We start from the raw sequence: 12,895 nt of genomic DNA, 5'->3' as shown, positions 1-12,895 counted from the left end.
TTCTCACTGTGGAGGCTTCTCTTGTTGCAGAGCACGGGTTCTAGGCACGCGGGCTTCAGTAGCAGTGGCGGCTTGCAGGCTCTAGAGCGCAGGCTCAGTAGTTGTGGCGCACAGGCTTAGTTGCTCCGCGGCATGTGGGATCTTCCCAGACCAGGGATTGAACCCGTGTCCTCTGCACTGGCAGGCGGCTTCTTAACCATTGCACCACCAGGGAAGTCCCTTGACTGTCTTTAGATGCGACAGATTTCTCATCAAAATAAAACAAATCCTCCTCTTATACCCAGAAGAAAAGGAACTGCAAAACAAGCTGTCCTATCTGGGGTCCTTATCAAGCTTGCTATCTCACTGCCTTTTTGGTTTACAGCACACTCCACTCCTGGTGGAGACAAAGGTAAGAAGAATCCAGTCTCACTCATTTCCCATCCCTCAAAGGCTTTCAAGATAAAAATCTAAATTCCTTAGTCTGGAATTCATTGCCCACCAGCTGGCCCCCAGTGCTCCAGCAGTTTGGGTTCTTTATAAATACGTATCAAATATATAAATATAGAAAAATCCCTAGTCTTTGGACACTCTCCTGTGCCTCTCTCCATCATCTTTCATCCTCCTCCCTCTAGAGGAACACCTCTTAACTGCTCCCAGCAGGTTAGGTTGGGGGGGAGCCCCTCCATGCTCCCTACCTAGTAACTCCTTTTACTAATACCACAGAACAATTGCTTTACTACCAAAATATTCCTTGGCGGGGGGGGGGGGGGCTTTGTTTTCTAAAGAACTCTGCTTTAAAAACTTTGTGATGCAAAAATAACACCACGAACACAAACTTTTCCAATGGCCCTCCCAAACAGATCTAAGTGTTCGTAACTTCCTAAAATAGTCTCTACTAAGCAGTCCTAGACTTTGAGGTTCTTTCCGACAAGGGCTCTTTTAGCCCTGAAACCTTCAGATTCTTTCTAATAGCCCATGTGTTAACATTCGTCACAAAATGACTATCTGGAATCAGTCACAAAATGACTACTTGGAAATGGACAGTGGAAAATGGGAAATTTGAAAAATGTACCCCAGATGCTATAATCTATAACTAATAACTTCTCACCTAGCACGATTCTAGCAGCACTCCATCCTGTGATAAAGAAATAAAGGAAATAGATAATGAAAAGAGTTTAAATGAACACATCCCTTCCCAGAGTTTTCAATAATAAAGGGTTGGGAATACTTCTAAGATGCCTTTCTCTTGATTTCCAAGGACCAGTAACCACGGTATTTTGTTCCTCCCCACCTAAGGAGAGAAAGTTCAACAACATAGCTAGTATTTAGTGAGTGTTCATTAACAAAGCGCTTTAACTACATTCACTTTTAATCCCCATGAACTCCAATTATGCACATTAAAAATTTGTGGGAAGGCAAATTCATAGCAGACAGAACGTATAACACAGGTAACCAGGAGAGGGGGAGAAGAGGAAGTTACTGTTTAATTGGGATGATGAAAAAGTTCTGGATGTGGATACTGGTGATGGCTGCACAGCACCGCAAAAGCAGTTGATGCCACTGAATCGTACACTTAAAAATGGCTAAAACTGTAAATTTCGCCTTACGTATGTTACCACAATTTTTTAAAAACGTATGTGGTAAATCAAATGTGTGCCCAGCCTTTCCCTGTCCTCCCCCGACAGCTGCCGGGAGGAGGCTAAACGTCTCTCCATCTTTCAGGCGCCTGTAATCAGAATGAATGGGGTTCAAGGGGACATAAGGTGATGCTTTAAAGCTTTACGGAAACTTTAAAAACCGAGGACCCGAGACAGACCTCTAAACAGGACTGAAAGGGTGACGGAGCTTGGAAATGGGTGAACCCGCCTGATGATGGAAAAATCTTCCCCTGGAACACAGAAGACAATGTTTCCTTTTTTCTTTTTCCCCCTACAGTTTGTTTCTACGGCTGAACATTGAGCAGCAGGTCCGATCTCTCCACAAATACCTACTGCGCACCTGGGGAGGAGGTAAGGGACTTGAGCCGTGGCCAGAGCGTGGAGCGAGGGGCGGTTCCGACCGAGGCACTTATCGCGGGGCCGGGGGAGGGGGGGCTGGAGAGGAGGGGAACGGCGCGCGCTGGGGGACGGGAGGGGGGGAGGAGGCTCCCGGAGCCGGCCTCGCGGTCCTTCCCGATACCCACCCGCCTCTGCTACCGTTTACCCGGACCGACAACGGACGAGATCCTGCGTGCGCAATCCCTCCCCTCCCCCCACTTTACCGATCGGGAAACTGAGGCCCCGGGCCATTGCGGAGAGACGTGAAACCAAGCGCCCAACCAAGGTCACCCGACAGGCGAGCGGGTCGCGGACTCCGGGGCTCATCGGCTCCGTGGCCCGCGCGCCATTATCCCCGCGCGCAGAGGCCCGGCCTGAGGCCTTTGCGTCGGAATCGGGGTCGGACCCGGCCGGGAGGAACCGGGGGAGTTGAGGCCCAAGGCCTGGGAAGAAGGAGCTGTCCTAGAGGCGCTCCCGGGGCCGCCCGGCTTCATCCCTCACAGCCTGGGCGGCCCCCACCCTCGGCAGACCCTGAGGGGAAAGCCCGGCCGAGGCCGCGCCGGTGGGAAGCCGCCAAGACCTAACGGAGCCGCCGCCGGCCACCGCAGAAGTGCCCGGCCAGAGACAAGGAGCCGTGGAGTACTCACCCTTTCGGGCCCGGAGCTCCGTTGCCACTCGGCACGCCGGGCGCGCCGCTCTCCTCCTCCATTTTGGGCTCCGTCGCCGCCACCTCGGCTGCCGCTTCGACCCCTGCCGCCATTTTCTCCGCGTCTGGGCTTTGTGTGAGCGAGCGGGATGCGCGGTGCTGCGCCTGCGTGCTCACGTGATCCAGCTCGACCAGTAACGTCTGCTCGCGCCGCGGCGGCCTCCCGCCTCCTTCCCTCCAGCCCTGGGCCACGCCTCTGTTCCGGGCCACGCCCCCGCCGCGCGCAGGCGCGCACCGTCAGCTGTTACTAATTCATTCTCGCAACTAACTTGCGTTTGGCGCCTACTGGATACTCCATCCGCTCTCCAGGTCTGGTAGAGGCACCATCTCTCCACCCCCCACACGTGGACCTCGTCACTCCCAGCTTTCTGTAATCAGAACTAGGGCCGAAGGGCAGCGAAAGTTCTGTTTACTAGGCTGGAAAGGAGTTAGGCAGGCAAGGGTAGGACACTGAAGGACCAGGCCGTAGGACAAATGTGTAAAATGCTCTCTCTCTAAGCAAGTATCATCCTGCACCAAGAATATCTGGGCTCTATCCGACCTGTCTCCCCACCACTCTGAGAAGTCCTGGGTGCAGAGCCCATGGCCTAAGTCTCTCTCACTAACAGCCGTCAACAACCAGACGCCTAGCTGGAGATTTTGAATGTGCTTATGAATGTTTCTTGAGTGAATGAACAAGCAAGAAGCCAAACATGGTGATAGAAATCACACGATGGAGTCTCCTTCCTGCCTGACCGTGGGTCCATCTGCCCTGAGAGCTTGGCCCTGTCCCCAAATGGGTTTTCAGGGCTGTTACAGGACCATGTCCTGGGACAGCCACAGTGGCCTGGGAAGAGGCCAGAGCCCCCAGCATTCAGAGGCCTCAGGCTCCCTTACCCAGCAGCCACCCCTGGTCTCTGTTGTCTCTGGTACTTTGAAATAAATGCTTCACTGGATCTTAAAGAAGTTCCCATCTAACCACCAAACTCTAAGCTCACAATGGGAAAAACGGGTTTTTTTCCCCCTATCTCACAAAATAATTACATTTCATCAGGCTCTGAGGAACTATCTCACCTGCCACACCTTCCTCCAAATTAAATACTTAATCCGGCCAGGTTGAGAACTCCAGGCCTGGAGAATAAGACCAATAGCCCAGGCTAAGGCAGAGGATAGGCCCCACCCTCTCTTTCCAGCTCCCATTCTCAAGAACTTCCCAGACTTACCTGTCTCAAAACTCCTTTCTCTTGCCCATCTCCACCCACCCACCCACCCCACCCCCTCTCCCCAGAAATCTCTGATCTACTAAAATCCCCTGTGCACACCAACCCTCTTCACATGGTCCCACTGGAATCTGAGTTTCCTTTCCTCCCTGTTAGACCTCTCTCTCTCTCTCTCTTTTTTTTTTTTTTTTGGCCTGGACAGCCAGGGAAGTTCCCCCCTCCCCCTTAGAACTCTCTAGACCAGAGGGGCCCCTGGACCAGAAGAAGCCTCATGAATCTCTGAATTCACTTGCCCAACAGGGCTCAGAAATGGCGGAAGAGGCCACAGCAGTCTGTCAGAATCATGGAGAGGAGGCCGAATACAAGGCAGCGGGGACAAGAAGCCACCTCTTCTCTGATCCCTTCTCCGGCAGTGGGTGTGACTGGAGATGAGCCACAAGTCAAGCCCAGGCTGAGGAGACAAACTTTCTACTAGGCTGTGCTCCTCTATAGGCAGGTTGATTTAATCCAACACTGCCCAGATTCCTGGGTTTAGCCATTGCCTGCACTATTAATTCCTTCACTCTTCTTTCCTGTAACTGACACTTTATTTTCTTTAAAAGAAGGATGTTTTGGGAATTCGCTGACGGTCTGGTGGTTAGGACTCTGCCCTCTCACTGCCAAGGCCTGGGTTCCATCCCTAGTTGGGGAACTAAGATCCTGCAAGCCTCCCAGTGCAGTCAAAGAAAAAACGGATGTTAAAATGTTGCTTTACCTCACAGCCCACATTGAAACCTTGCTATAAATAGCTTATTGTAAAAAATAAATAAGAGAATGATGCTATTAAAGTGTAAATTCAGTCATACGCTCTGCCAAAGGATCTGAGTCTAAGACTTGCTCTCTCTCTGCTAGGGTTAAGGGTCATGAAAGACAGCCTAGCACCAAACTACAACTCAGGACTTCCCTGGCAGTCCAGTGGTTAAGACTCTGTGCTTCCAATGCAGGGGGCGAGGGTTCGATCCCTGGTTGAGGAGTTAAGATCTCACATGCTGCGTGATGTGGCCAAAAAAAAAAAAGTACTGGGCCCTGTTCAGGGTGCCCCTTGGTAAGTGTGGACATTACTTGTTAATGAGTGTAAAGGGCCCAGCGGGGTATCTGACCCACGGGAGACACACAGCAAGTAGACACTATTCTTATGTATATTTATTTTCAATCATTTAATACATAGCCCTGCTACCTGCTCTTCACTTGCAAACTCGCACTTTGCTTCTAGCCCTGTGATCCCTCAAACCAGCCGAGAGCATTGGTTGTTGCCACTGTTACCTCTGTGTGGTCCTGACTCCCCTAGGCCCCCATGCCCTCACTCTGAGGCCTCAGAAACGTGACTGACAGGTCCGTTTTGTCCAGCAAGGGCTCCTTTTATTCATTGGGGGTGGGTTTTGAAACACGGTGCAACTTTATAAAGTTGAGGGTGCCGGCAATGTGAGCCTGCCAGGTGCAGAAAAGTGCGAGAAGCTTGCGGAACCTCCCAGCTCAATGGGTGCCCGCGACTTGTCTCTGGCCATGGCTGCTGGCCCAGGAGGGGCCAGGTAGACCTCAGAATGAGATCAGGGTGCCTGCTCCATCCGAAGCTCGGGACCACGTCCGTCTGTTCTCCTCGTGTGTAAGAGTATGCAAAACGATCTGAGAATAGCTTCACACAGGAATCACGGAATCAGCTCCAGTTTGGCATCTCTTGGCCTAAGAAGCACTCCAGCCGTGCGGAAGGGTCCGGCAGTTTCTGTCCTTCCAAACGCCAGGGCATCGCCAGCTGCCTCTGGCCCTGCCAGCCCGGCCTTCACACAGGTGTCTCCTCTGCCACCTTCTTCGGGAGCCCAGCTGCTAGAGGGCAGTGCCGGGTGCCCTCGGGGCCATCGGTGGCCCGGATCTTCAGGCGCACTTTCTGGTTGGTCTTTCTCCACTCGGAGTACAGCTGGCAATGGTAGCGGAATGAGACCTGCAGGGCAGGGTGGAGATGAGTGGGAGGGCCAGCCTCTGGCCATACAGACTCTACCCCCAAGAGAGGAAAAGCGGGCCCCTGAGGCATCTGCCTTGACCTAACCAGGACCAGGATCCTGCTTGCAGAAGCAGGGGCAGCATCCGGGCATTTCTCACACAGACGGTGCACACACACCCATTCCCTCACCTGGGGAACCTCCCCACCAGCACTGAGGGCCCTGCAAAGGTGAATTTTTCCTGAGAGAGAGAGGGGGAGGGGGTGTGTGTGTGTGTGTGTGTGTGTGTGTGTGTGTGTGTGTGTGTGTGTGGAAGGGTGGGGGGGTCCCTTTCTGTCTCTCAGAGGGTGGTAGTGAAGTGATAAAGCCTCTTGGAAGGGGCCAAACGTCAATGGATCATATAACTGCCAAAACGTGGAAGCAACTAAGATGTCCTTCGGTGGGTAAGTGGATAAATAAACTGTGGGACATCCAGACGATGGAATGTTATTTGGCACCAAAAAGAAATGAGCTATCAAGTCATGAAAAGACATGGAGGAACCTTAAATGTTCCTCCACTAAGTGAAAGAAGCAGATCTGAAAAGGCTACAAGGAATTCCCTGGTGGTCCAGTGGTTAGGACTCGGTGCTTTCACTGAAAAGGCTATAGACTGCATGATTCCAACTATAGGACATTCTGGAAAAGGCAAAACTATGGAGACAGTAAGAGAAGCAGTGGTTACCAGGGCTTGGGGGAGGGAGAGATGAACCGGAGGATCACAGAGGGGTTTTAGGGCAGTGAAAATACTCTGTATGACACTCTAATGGTGGATACATGTCATTATACATTTGTCTAAACCCACAAATTGTTCAACACCAAGAGTGAACCCCTAATGTAAACTATGGGCTGGGGGTGATGATGTGTCAGTGTTGGTTCATCGACTGTGATAAATGCACTGCTCTGGTGCCCTGCTGATCGTGGAGGAGGCTCTGCAGGTATGCGGGAGGATTCTGAGGAACTCTGTACTTTCTGCTCCATTTTGCTGTTTAACCTCAAACTGCTGTAATGAGTCAAATCTATTAAACAACAACAACAACATATTTTTCCAATAAATGTCAATGGTTCATACTCTTTAACCAAGCCAGTTCCAAGAAACATTTGCACAGGTGGCACCCAAAGCACAGTTTATAACGGCAAAAAAAAGAAGGGAAACAAAAACACAAACCAACAACAAAAAAAAAAATTGGAAATGATCCCAGTGTCCATCAAAAGGGATTAGTTAAAAAAATACAGCACGCCCATACAATCAAGGATTGTTTGGTGGCTGCCTTTTTTTTTTTTAAAAAAGGACATTAGCAAAGTGAAAACAAGCAGACTGCAAAGCAGGACCTATGATTTCATCCTACTTGCATTAAAAAACCTGCTTGGGGCTTCCCTGGTGGCGCAGTGGTTGAGAGTCCGCCTGCCGATGCAGAAGACACGGGTTCGTGCCCTGGTCCGGGAAGATCCCGCATGCCGCGGAGCGGCTGGGCCCGTGAGCCATGGCTGCTGAGCCTGCACGTCCGGAGCCTGTGCTCCGCAACGGGAGAGGCCACAACAGTGAGAGGCCCGCTACCCCAAAAAAAAAAAAAAAAAAAAAACCTGCTTGGTGGATGTGCTGGGAAACAATTATTGAGGAGGGTGTGCCCCACAGCTGGAGGCCAGTGGTTCTGTCTGAGGGGCCAGACTCTGGGGACCTTTCCTCTCTGAGTGAGGGTTCTCATGCCTGCCAGAAGCCGGGGACAACACCCCACTACACTCCCTCTCTCAACCCCAGTCGTTTTCTCTCTCAGCACCCACCCCACCCCCATGTGGGGCGATCGATCTTAGGACCATGGATCAACCCACGCCCCCTGCAGTGCAAGCGTGGAGTCTTAACCACTGGACCGCCAGGGAAGCCCCTTCTCTGTCTCTTGATGGTCCTCTCTCTCTGTCTCTCTTTCTCCTGCTCTTTCTTCCGCAGCCTTTTGGTGTCCCTCTGCCTCTCCCCCCCCCACCCCCTCACCCCCCCTTCAACGGCCAATACAGTCTTGGTGGAGCTCGTGGCTGGTGGGGCCTGCACTCAGCAGAGGTGATCACGTGCCCTTGTATCCTACCCTTGGCGGGGCAGAAGGTTCACACCTGGCTCCCTGGACCTTGGACCAGCTTGGAATCTGGAGCTCCATGAGATGCTGGTAATTGCTTCCACCCGAGGGCCAGCCACAAACCAGCCACAGGCAGGGCGCCCCCCACCCACTCCAAGCCACTGACCAAACTCCGGGCCTGACTGCTCGCAGATGCCTGCTCTCTGGCGGGCAGCCACTCACCAGAGTCCAGAGGACATAGATGGTAAAGAGGGCGATGGTGAGGGCGATGAGCCCCACCGCCTCCAGCCGGCTGTGGAGCCTGAGGTGGTCCTGGGCCCCACGCAGGCACAGCCAGCCTGAGATCGCGGCCAGAGGCGTGATGAACAGGAAGCACACCATGTCGCAGCACAGTGTCCTCTTCTCTGTCCGAGGCCCTGGGTCCTTCAGCCACTGCGGGGAAGAAGGGAGGGGTAGCCTCTGAGAGAGACCGTCATGCACTGCCCTCCCTCGAGCCTCTGTGGGGGGATGGGGTGCGGGACCTCCAGGCCCTCCGCCCCCTCTGCTGACGCCCATCTTCATCACTGGGCCCTGCAGGACCAGCCTCCTGCCTGGCACCTCCCTGCGTTCATTCCTTCTTTCAAATATTTATGGAGGCGATGACGATGACAGGCCAGGCCCGGATAGGTGCGGGGCACTTCTGCCCCTGTTTTTTGTTTTTTGGTTCTTTGGTTTTTTTGGCCGCGCAGGGGATCAGACACATGCCCCCTGCAGTGGAAGCACAGAGTCTTAACCACTGGACCGCCAGGGAAGTCCCATGACCTTGTTTTATAGATATGGGAAACTGAGGGCACGAAGAGGCTGACCCATTTGTGCAAACTCATATGGCTAGTCGTCCACAAAGCCAGGACTGGAGCCCAGGAAGTCTTGTCCCAGGACCTGTGCGTCTTGGCCTCTATGCTACACTGCCTGCCACAGTTGATGGCAGGAAAAAGTCCCTGCCCATAGCTCCCATGCTAGTCGGGGGAGGCATGAAACAGGGTGAATGATCCGGATGGGGAAGGCTCTGCCGAGGAGGTGACACCACAGAGAACCAAATGAGCAGAAGGGGCCTGGTGAAGAAGGGGGGGGGGGGACAGCGCTCGAGGCTGCAGAAAGAGCATGTGCAAAGGCACTGGGGTGGGAGTGTGTGGGGGGGAGCGGTGCAGGCAGGCTGGCTCTCCCTCCAACTGTTCTCCTAAGAGCCCAATGTCCCGGGTGGGCCAGGGGCCTTTCCAGGAGCCCACACCTTGGCACAGTGACAGCCCCCTGCAGCGCTCAGCTGCCCCACGCCAAGCCAAGCTGGGCAGAGAGGAGCCTGGAGGGCACCCGGGCAGCCAGCAATGCTCTGGAAAGCCATGTGGCTCCCGTCAAGCCTGGGACTATCCCATCTCAACCCCCACCCATGACGCTCAGGCCACAGTCTAAGCCCCCAGGCTTGGCCCACAGAGCCCGCAGGTGAGGCCACTGCCCCTCCTCCTTAAGTAGCTGCCTCCAGCCACGTGGGCTTTGCCAAAAACACCACGCTTCTCCTGGCCTCAGAGCCTTTGCACTTGCCGTGCCCTCCGCCAGGACTGCCCTTCCTCAGGTTGGGCACTCCCTTCTCATTCCTCAGGTCTAAGCCTTAGGGTCACCTCAAGTGACCAAAGCAGGGAGAAGGCACAGGGTCCGTCAGGTCTGGAACCTCAGGCCCGGTTCCCCACCCGCATCAGCAGAACTGACCCTGGGGACAGGAGAGAGGTTCCTCCCTATAGAGAAGCTGCTTCCCCAGCCCCCCGGGATCCTCCAGGGCAATTCCCTCCTCCGGCCCCACGCCTACCTTCTTCCCCTCTGCCCACTCCAACCTCAGGCTCCCAAGCATACCTCTGTGAGGGGCCGGGGCCTCTTCTCCACTGCAAACTCCGTGTGGCACAGCTCGCAGTAGCTGGTATTGGATGAGGAAAGCCATCTCTCCAGACAGCTCTTGTGCACGGCGCCCAGTGTGCCAGTGCAACCACAGGGAGACAGCAAGCTCTCCCCATTCGCTCCCTCATGGCAGATCCTGCAGAATGGACCATCGCTAGACACAGAGATGGGACACATGAGTAACGATCAAGTTTCCTGCCCATGCCTACTTCACATGCACTGGATCACAAGCTCAGCATCGCCCCTATATGCTGCTACTTGGCAAACTCCTACTCATCCTTCAACGCCCGGCTCCAAATATCCTTTCCCTTGGGAAGCCTTCACAGACTCCCACAGGTGGAGTAATGTGCTCCCTCCCCAAGGTTCCCGCGGCACCTTTTTCGGCCCAGGGTGAGCATCACTTGTACCTGCCTGCCCAGCGTCCACTCCTCCTTCTCCTACAATGCCACCCTGATTGTGCTGGGCAACCAATCCACTCTCAACTCTTGGTCCTCAAGACGACACCCCTAATGACCTCAGGCCTGACCAATCAAAACACCACACGTCCCTGGTCACAGGGGCCGATTCAGGGAACAGCATGTGTGATGCAATCAGAGCCACTGGGAATTGATTCCTGAAATTCTTTTTTTTTTTTTTCCCTAAACTCCAGAACTACAGGCAGCATGGCTGATGTAATTCTGGAGCTACTGGCAGCAGCCTGGTCCCCACATGGAGTCTGTAAATGATGCCAAAACAGAGGGAAACAGAGGAAGGTGGAGCCAAGAGATAGGGAGAAGCAGAGTCTTGAGGACACCATCAGAAGCTCTGGATCCAGCCGCATCTGAAGGCCATGCTACTACCTAAGAAACCTGTGCGTCCAGGGAGAAGAGCTCCCTGGCTCTTCTGCTCTAGTGAGGCTCGGAAAACAGACATAAAAAGCGTCTGCAGGAAGCTGCTTCAGGGAAGTCTCGGCCCCAGCTTGGTCTCTGGGGATGCTGGGTCCTTCCTGGGGCAGCTCAGGAGGCCAGGGGCGTGGCCTTGGTGGCCCCAGCGGCTGTCCAGCACATGAGTCATTGTTTTCCAGACATTTCTGCCCAGAGAGAGGACTGCGGGAACATACGGAGGAGGCGGAGCAGGAGAGCTGTTTTCCAGATAACGCCAGTTTCCCCTCAGAAACTTTCTATCCTTTTCTCAGTGTCTCCTGCTGTGGGATGGGGCCTGGCTGCTTTGAAACCCAAGAGCTGAGCTGACCCCTCAGGTCTGCTTTCTGGTCCTCAATCCTGTGCCTGGGCTGCTACTTTTTCCTCCAAGGTCAAAAGGGCATGCCCAGCTCCCCTCTGCTCCCACACTCCCCACACACATCAAGTGAACAGGAAAGGGATCCCAAGGAAACCAAGCCGGGAAGTGGAAGTGACGAGGACCTTGAGGGAGAGCCACGTCGGTTTTGGGGTTTGTCCCTGAAGAACCCTACTTCAGAGGTGCAAGTGCAGAGAAAACAAAACACAAGAAAACAAAGCACACACTGATTTATGATTGAGCACTGATGAGGTCCCATGCACAATTTGGAGGGCAACATCTGGGTTAATTTTTCTCATTCTCACAGGGAGCCTGGGAGGAAGGTGCTCTTTTTCCCCCTGTTTTACAGACAGGGAAACTGAGGCATCAAGGGGTTAACCTGTTTTTGTTTTTGTTTTTTGCGGTATGCGGGCCTCTCACTGTTGTGGTCTCTCCCGTTGCGGAGCACAGGCTCCGGACGCTCAGGCTCAGCGGCCATGGTTCACGGGCCCAGCCGCTCCGCGTCATGTGGGATCCTCCCGGACCGGGGCACGAACCCGTGTCCCCTGCATCGGCAGGCAGACTCTCAACCACTGCGCCACCAGGGAAGCCCTGGGGTTAACCTGTTTGTGCAGAAGTCACACAGCTAGTCGTCAGGCACAGCTGGGATTGGAACCCAGGAAGTCATTCCAGGGCCTGTATACTCTGAGCCACTAGGCTGCCTGCCACCAGTAGTAGGGCAAGAGAAATGGGCTTTACTCCCAAAATTCTGGCAGGAAAATCATGCAAATGATACAGTTGAGGAGGAAATGGGACGGAGGAGGGGGTGAGACATCCACAGATTCCAGTGGGGCTGCCCAGAGCATGCTCCATGGGCAGAAGGGAGATGGAAATGGAAGCCATGGGGAATCGGGCAGCGGGAGGAGGCCAGGTGGAAGGGCTGGGGGTTGTGGAAATGCTCAGGGCAGCTTCCGGGAGGGCCCTCTCACAGACCAGGGGGCGGAGAGAATGGAGGCCTCACAGAGGCCAGAGGGGCCCCAGATGCTGGCCCTCAAGCCTGAGCTTTTGTGGATTGTCCTGGGCCCTGGAGATACCTCCTGGGCCTTCCTCTTTGTCCTCTGAAGGTTTCAGGGTCCAGAACTTTCTGCCCCACTTGGGGTGCCGTGGGCCCCCAGGAATCAGAGTCTCCTCTGAAGTGAAATGGAAGCCTTGATTTTATGGTCATGGAACCAGCCAGGTGCTGGGGACAGTATCTTTCAGCCCCACCCTTGCTGCTCCCAGATGGCACAGGCTGGCTGGGAGGAGGAGTTACAGGGTGAGTGAAGAGAAGGAGGGGGACAGTGACCTGCTTGCGTGGCCTCTGCCGATCTCAGCACCTCCCAGCAATGGCAGTGGAGGATCCTCATTTCCTCCTGGGGAGATTGGCCAGGAAGCTGTAAAGAGGGCCCCGTCCCTGGATGACGACAACCCTTTGGGAAAACAGCAGCCCTCTCTCTGGGAAGGGCTGTTCTGCCCTGGCCTTCAGTCTGGGCAAGTTGGGATTGAGCTGCATCAAAAGGCAGAGGGGGGCTTCCCTGGTGGCGCAGTGGTTGAGAGTCCACCTGCCAATGCAGGGGACGCGGGCTCGTGCCCCGGTCCGGGAAGATCCCACATGCCGCGGAGCGGCTGGGCCCGTGAGCCACGGCTGCTGAGCCTGCGCGTCCGGAGCCTGTGCTCCGCA

General features: G+C 54.5%; 2 protein-coding genes across 4 annotated transcripts in view; both read right to left on the bottom strand.

Annotated features, from left to right (window-relative positions):
• HNRNPM (heterogeneous nuclear ribonucleoprotein M) overlaps positions 1–3,013 on the bottom strand; it is a 39,280-nt gene extending 36,267 nt beyond the window's left edge. The window contains exon 1 of one of the 3 annotated variants that reach the window (XM_007460628.1): positions 2,666–3,013. In XM_007460628.1, the coding sequence (XP_007460690.1) occupies positions 2,666–2,778 (113 nt within the window). In that variant the 5' untranslated portion in view covers positions 2,779–3,013. The remainder of the gene's footprint in view (positions 1–2,665) is intronic. The other 2 variants (XM_007460627.1, XM_007460629.1) reach the window with 2 other exon arrangements.
• Positions 3,014–5,739: 2,726 nt separating this feature from the next.
• MARCHF2 (membrane associated ring-CH-type finger 2) overlaps positions 5,740–12,895 on the bottom strand; it is a 14,433-nt gene continuing 7,277 nt past the window's right edge. Inside the window, exons 4-6 of the mRNA XM_007460626.1 lie at positions 9,880–10,075; positions 8,221–8,430; positions 5,740–5,898 (exon numbers count right to left, since the gene is read on the bottom strand). Of these exons, the coding sequence (XP_007460688.1) occupies positions 5,740–5,898; positions 8,221–8,430; positions 9,880–10,075 (565 nt within the window). The remainder of the gene's footprint in view (positions 5,899–8,220; positions 8,431–9,879; positions 10,076–12,895) is intronic.

The sequence above is a fragment of the Lipotes vexillifer genome, unplaced genomic scaffold, assembly GCF_000442215.2.
Source record: "Lipotes vexillifer unplaced genomic scaffold, Lipotes_vexillifer_v1.1 scaffold1011, whole genome shotgun sequence".
Lineage (NCBI taxonomy): Eukaryota > Metazoa > Chordata > Mammalia > Artiodactyla > Lipotidae > Lipotes > Lipotes vexillifer.
This window is presented reverse-complemented; position numbering and strand designations above follow the sequence as displayed.